General features: G+C 45.3%; 1 protein-coding gene across 1 annotated transcript; it reads left to right on the top strand.

The window, feature by feature from the left end:
- Nucleotides 1-1302: 1302 nt before the first annotated feature.
- On the top strand, nt 1303-6022 carry UTS2 (urotensin 2; the record flags this gene model as incomplete). The annotated part of the gene is given in 3 exon segments (NM_214143.1): nt 1303-1447; nt 4033-4077; nt 5780-6022. Coding segments are annotated over 3 exon segments (258 nt in total), but the record flags the coding sequence as incomplete, so codon positions are not given.
- Nucleotides 6023-6832: the final 810 nt, after the last annotated feature.

Here is a 6832-nt window from a genome sequence, read left to right as displayed (position 1 = left end):
AGCTGAGTCTATGACCTACACTGCAACTCATGGCAACGCTGGATCCTTAACCCACTGAGTGGGGCCAGGGATTGAACCCACATACTAACGGATGCTAGTCAGGTTCGTTACCGAGGAGCCATACGGGAACTCTTCTCATTCTTTTAATTGGGTGGTGGGCTTATTGAGTTGGGGTTCTTTACATATATCCTGGAGTTTTTCGTCTGGCACAGGTTTTGTGAATATTTTCTCATAGTTGTGCCTGTTAAGTCTCTCCCAAAGAGCGGGTGTTTCCAATTTTGATAAGGTCCCATTTATCCATTTTTTTCTTACATGGCTTTTTTTCTCATGTCGGAGAAGTGTTTGCCTGCCCTCGGGTTCTGAAGTTGTTCCTGTTTTGTTTTGTTTTGTTTTTTTCCCCTGGTACTTCTTTAGGCTTAAGTTTTATGTTCAGGTCAATACAGGGTTTTGAGCCACAAACTGATATAACCTGGGGACATATGTGGTGAGAGCATCCCTGTGCTGTTTTGAGATGAGACTGGTGGGCAGAATGCAGCTTTGAGGATGTTTGTGAGGCTACTGCAGGGATCTAGGCAGGGAGCACCAGGCGGGGGTGGGGGGGTGGGGAGGAGCACAGAAATTCTGGAAATATGAGGTTTTCAATCGGCTTCTTCATCTGTCCTTCATGAATCATATCCAGCTTTAAGGACAGTGACTTCCCTCCTCTAAAGACGCCCTGTCCTCATCATCTTACACAAGGCCAAGTGTATACACAGAATTTGCCTTGAGCCTGAATGTTTGCTGTGCCTTTAACTTATGTTCACTTTTTTAAAGTAAAAAAACCTGGTTTTAAGTTTTAATCCACATATTGTCATTCTGCAGGCACAGCAGCCCCAAAGACAGGCTGCCAGTTCACCTCCACATTCACGAAAGGTTAAAAAAAGGAAACCAATACATTTCACATCATGCTGCATGGCGCTTCTGCGGGGTAGGATCCGCCAACCCACATCTCTGCCTCGGCCACTTCAATTCCCATCTGATCCTTTCTTCAGCTCATGATGTATGGCTCTCAGTTCCTCCTGTTGCCAGATTCATAAACGTAGCTGTTCTTTCTTTAGCTACCTATTTTGCACGCCAGGCACCACAACAGTAAATGTATTGTCTATGAGTTGCTACTTTGAAAAATGACGTCAATGCAAAGTGATTGCCTTTTGGCCTTGGGAGCCAATAAATTAATTTTTTTTTTTGTAGGGGATGGTATGAGGTCACATGATCGTATATATAATCTCGGATCACAAAATGCAAAGGAGCAAGTTGAGGCTTCGGACCAACAGAAGCCAGGAAGGAAGTGTCCTGCCTCCTGCCAGTCATGTCCAAGCTGGTCCCCTGCTTGCTCCTCCTAGGATGCTTAGGTCCCCTCTTCGCTCTTCCCGTCCCTGACTCCAGGAAAGAGCCCCTGCCCTTCTCAGGTAAGATGATTTTTCCCTCCTGTTTTGGCCTTGAAAGACTCTTCAAGGGTCTGAAATGCAGTGTTAGAGACGTGTATGGAAATGCTTTCTTAAAGGAGTCTTGCTCAATTAACAGTTCCAGCTCTGAAAAGGATACTAAGTATCCTTACAGCATATCTCAGTGTTCGTCATGGATACAGGTTCTTCTCCTCTTCTAAAACGTAAAAGTAGACGAAGCAAAGTAAAAAGGGCAGCCTTGCATATTTAATGTCATTTCTATAATGCTGAGTTATTTTGGTCTGCTTTCTTTTAGTTTTCAATTTTGAAAATGGCTTTAAAACATTGTTGCTTTTAGTTTTTATTTTACACGGACTGTTTGAATGCAGAATTGGTCGTTCCCATTATAGATTCAAATATTTTTCTTTCATCTTATAAAGGTAAAAAGTCCTCCTTGGACAGGTGTCATCGGAAACAAAAACGTTTATTAAAAATAAAGAGGTGACCGCTCCCCCCCCCCCCCGCCCCGCCTCTGGGGCTAGGATGACAGTGATGTCCAAGTCCATTTATCTTTTCCTTTCGCTTTATGTTTCATTCAGTTTAAGTTGAATTTTTTAAAGTGTATCTGTCAAGTAAGATACTTCTTGGGCTATTAGCTCACTTCATTTAGTTTAAGAGATGAAAAGGCGGATGCTTGGGTATTGGGTTCATAAACACTTTAACTGGATTTTAACTTGTCTTTAATTGTGGGAACTCTCAGAAGTTTCCCTTTTCTAAAAAATTCTATTAGGGTGTAGCCGATGTGGTGCTGTGCCAGTTTCTCCTGTACAGCACAGTGACGCATTCATATATATATTTCCCTTTCTCATATTCTCTTCCATCATGGTCTAGCCCAAGAGACGGGAGAGAGTTCCCTGTGCGGTACAGCAGGACCTCATTGCTTATCCATTCTAAATGCCATCCTTTGCATCTGCTAACCCCAAATTCCCCATCCACCCTATGTCAGGTTCTTAACCCACTGAGCTAGAATGGGAACTCCAAGACCCTATTTGGAATGTAAAGATCAGCCATGTGAAATAAATGAGGTAATAACCCAACACTCTCCCCTCCTGGCACAAAGACTTCCTCTGTCCTCTTGTTTTCTTTTTCTCAGGGACTCCTGGCAAGCATCTTAGAGTTCTTTCTCTGTACTGACGTTTATTCTAGGCGGAGGTGCAATTTACAATCCTGGTTTCCCACTTTCTAGGGTCTTTTTTTTTGTTTTGTTTGCTTTTTAGGGCTGCACCCTCGGCATGTGGAGGTTCCCAGGCTAGGGGTCTAATTGGAGCTACAGCTGCCGGCCTACAGCAACACAGGATCCGAGTTGCATCTTCGACCTACACCACAGCTCACGGCAACGCCAGATCCTTAACCCACTGAGCGAGGCCTGGGATCAAACCGAATCCGCAACCTCACGGTTCCTGGTCAGATTCGTTTCTGCTGCGCCACGACGGGAACTCCCCCACTTCCTAAAGTCTTAAGCAAATTACTTTATCTGCACTTCGGTTTCGTAAACCAGTAAACAGGACTGATAAAAATGTCCATCTCCTGGGGTTTTTGTGAAGCATCATCAAGAAAATGCAAGTAGGAGTTCCCGTCGTGGCGCAGTGGTTAATGAATCCGACTAGGAACCATGAGGTTGCGGGTTCGGTCCCTGCCCTTGCTCAGTGGGTTAACGATCTGGCGTTGCCGTGAGCTGTGGTGTAGGTTGCAGATGCGGCTCGGATCCCGCGTTGCTGTGGCTCTGGCGTAGGCCGGTGGCTACAGCTCCAATTCAACCCCTAGCCTGGGAACCTCCATATGCCGCGGGAGCGGCCCAAGAAATAGCAACAACAACAACAACAACAAAAGACAAAAAAAGACAAAAAAAAGAAAAAAAAAGAAAATGCAAGTAATGCATTCAGCACAGTTACACACAACATAACCAATATAGTGTCAGCTTTTACTATTTTTCTCCGGGATGTGAGGAAATTCCTTCAGGCACTGACACAGATGCTCATGACATTCTGCAAACAAAATGGGGTCTTTTAATAGACATCGTGTAGTAGAAAAAAGTTCACTTATACAATATTTTTGATAAACTACGGAACTGCTCACTTATTGAGGAAAATGCATTGTCCTTTGCGAACTGCCCGCCTGTCTTCCTTCAAGTAAACACCATCGTGGTGAGATAGGAAAGCCAGAAACTAGACATGATTTAGTAATGTTCTATTGTGTGTGTTTAATTTTAATTTTATTTTATTTTATGTTTTTTTCAGGGCCGCACTCACCGCACATGGAAGTTCCCAGGCTAGGGGTTGAAGGGGAGCTGCAGCTGCCCGCCTACACCACAGCCACAGCAACACCACATCTGAGCCACATCTGCAACCTACGCTGAAACTCACAGCAGTGCCAGATCCTTAATCCACTGAGCAGGGCCAGGGATCAAACCTGCATCCTCATGGATCCTAGTCTGGTTCATTACCACTGAGCCATGACGGGAACTCCTATTGTGTGTGTTTTAAATAAGACAAGTGACAGATGGAGACAAAAGATCTGATGATGAACAGTTTCAAAATACTGTTTTCCAGATGCCGGAATGGACATTTTTTACCCAAGAGGAGAAATGAGAAAGGTAAGAGTCCCCGATGAGTTAGGTTTAAAAAGGTGACACTCTGTCTTGACATTAGAGGAGCCTAAATTCGTGAATCAGTTGAGCAGTCTGGGTGGAAATCACACTTTAAGATCATTGGCCAGTGAGTATTATTTCAAAGCATGAATTTCCTCCCAAATTTGGATTCCTATGAAAGGTGGACATAACAAGCGCTCATCCAGTGGCTGTTTGGGATAAATTCTTGTAACACATTCAGGAGAATAAAAAGCAGGTCAGGCTTCTGCTCTCGAGTCTGGCATCCCCTGTGCTCCCACAGATCACCTTCAGGTGATCCAGGGACCAGCAGTGTTGGTGTCATTGGGAAGCGGGCGAGGGAGGCAGACTCTCAGGCCCCACCCCCAGCACCGCTGCAGGGACACCTGCGCCTTAACGAGGCGCCCGGGTGATTGGTACACACAGTAACATTTGAGAATCAAGGCCATGTAACATCTAAATGGGAGAGAGACACAGTCCAAGGGCAGATGGAGTATGTGTGGCAGAGCCGAGTGTGCAGAGGAGATCATTTTGGGGGCAGAAGACCGGCTATAACAAGGCATGATGAGTAATAATGCTACATGGTTAGAAATGGCACACAGTTGATGAGGCGCCTTAAAAGCTCAATGAAAAATCTGTATGTGGTCACCGTCACCTCCTAAACTCGTGCTTCCTAAAAGATTTTCTGGGCATGCCAGCCCCAGGAGCCAGCCTGCAGGGTGGCACTGTGTTCTGGCCCCCCTCCCATCCTGGCGACTCCTAGTAGGGTGTTATTAGCACATTAAAGCCTCCAGGAACTGAGATGAATGTATTTAATGCTAACCAAGCATCTCCCAAATATTTTGACCAGAGATGTCTTTTTTGGGTGTGGTGTCCATGAATATTCTTGTAACAATATAAATCCTGGAAACCTTGATCCTGAAAACGGCGTGCCCTGCCTCTGGTCCCCAGGGAGGTAAACCACCCAGAAGAGGGTGGGGTAGCTTCCATGTCAAGTGATCATTCAGATTTTATATTCTTCTGAGTAGAAAGATGACAGTGAAAGACTCCAAAATCATAAAGGCGGATCATGAGGAAGATTTGCTCATGAAATCCTAGAATAAAAAGAAAGCTAAGGGTTCACGCTTAAAGAAGTTAATTTCAAGATGAATCAAAAAGGTCCACTTTACACAGAACGGGGTGAATGTACTGCACGTGGGGCAGACGATTTAAACAGAAACTGGGCAAGGAGGGTTTAGGAAAGTGAATGGCAATCAGGGGGTAAGACAGACTGAACAGACCACAGGTTGGCACAAGGAGCCTACGTATGTATTTGTCTTTTTAGGGCCACACCTGCGGCATATGGAGGTTCCCAGGCTAGGGGTCAAATCAGAGCTGTAGCTTCTGGCTACACCACAGCCCACAGCAACACCGGATCCTTAACCCACCAAGCAAGGCCAGGGATTGAACCTGTGTCCTCATGGATGCTAGTCAGATTCATTTCCACTGAGCCACAATGGGAACTCCTTTTTTTTTGGAGGAGTCATAGAGACCGCCCTGGGCTCTCACTGCAGCTCCACCCCACAGAGCAGCAACCACCTTTGCAAGGTCCCATATCTTAACCAAGCTTTCTTTTTTGTGGGTAGGACTCTTACTTAATTGATAACCTGTTGTTGTTTTTTTCCCCCTCTTTGGGTGGTTTTCATTTCAGGCTTTCTCTGGACAAGATCCTAACATTTTTCTGAGTCACCTTTTGGCCAGAATCAAGAAACCATACAGGAAACGTGGGCCCCCCTCTGAATGCTTCTGGAAATACTGTGTCTGAAGTCACCTCAACAACAACCATCTTAGAAAATGTAAAAAAAGTGCTTGACTTGACAGCAGTGCAGATGAAAAACCAGGCAAACCCTACTCTGTTCACTATTATCTGGAAAATAAACACTTTGTGTTTGGCAAGTATCACGAGGGGCTGTTTTGCTTAAACACATACCCGGAAAATCTACAATTTTTCTTTCCATCAACTTATCCTTAAAGGATTATCCGCAGATTTAACGGTAAACCTAAGAAATGAACAGAAGCAAATACTAAGAAGAAAAAGTCATAAAAGTAAATCAGGGGTTACAATAGTTAAATTACAAATCATTTACACAAGGTTGGGTTCGTGTAGGCAGCTTTGGGCAGGAAAGAACTCTCTGCGGAAGGGTCCTTTGTCTTTCCTCTAACCATAAACCAGGTGCCCCCAGGCTCTACTCACATCCCCACCTAGCACCTTGCCTGACATGTTGGTTCTTTTGGTAGATCAAAGGCAAACTGAAGACTAAGTCATTAACAGAAGACCTGCGCTCTTCCCTAGCGCATCTGGAGAGCAAACTGTGAGCAGCGCACAGCTTCTAAAGAAAAACCACAGCCGTTCACCAGCCTGCACCCGGGGGGACGGCCATCACACTGACCCCGTCTCGGTGACGGACTGAGATGACTTCCTCTTCCCTTTGAAAATGTTCACGGCTGAGCAGACTCTCCGGTGATGGTTTAGGGGACACCACGTCCACCACCCCTCCAGATGGCTGGCGTCCTGATTAGAAGTGGCTGTCCCTTCTACGGCCATTTGTCTCTCTCTCAAGAATTGATTTTTTTTTGAGAGGCGAGCATCAGACCTGCCTTCGGTAACATTAGCTATGATGCTCTCTCAACTCTCAAAGATGAAAACGGGCGAAATCAGTATTATGGCTTGGAAAAATGTCTCCATGAAGGCTGTCTGAATCTG

The sequence above is a fragment of the Sus scrofa genome, chromosome 6 (assembly GCF_054392235.1).
Source record: "Sus scrofa isolate SSC_HxYL_T2T_F1_AM1 chromosome 6, Sscrofa_HxYL_maternal_Yorkshire_Landrace_v2.0, whole genome shotgun sequence".
NCBI classification, from domain to species: domain Eukaryota; kingdom Metazoa; phylum Chordata; class Mammalia; order Artiodactyla; family Suidae; genus Sus; species Sus scrofa.
The sequence above is the reverse complement of the archived record's forward strand: the minus strand, read 5'-3'. Positions and strand labels throughout refer to the sequence as shown.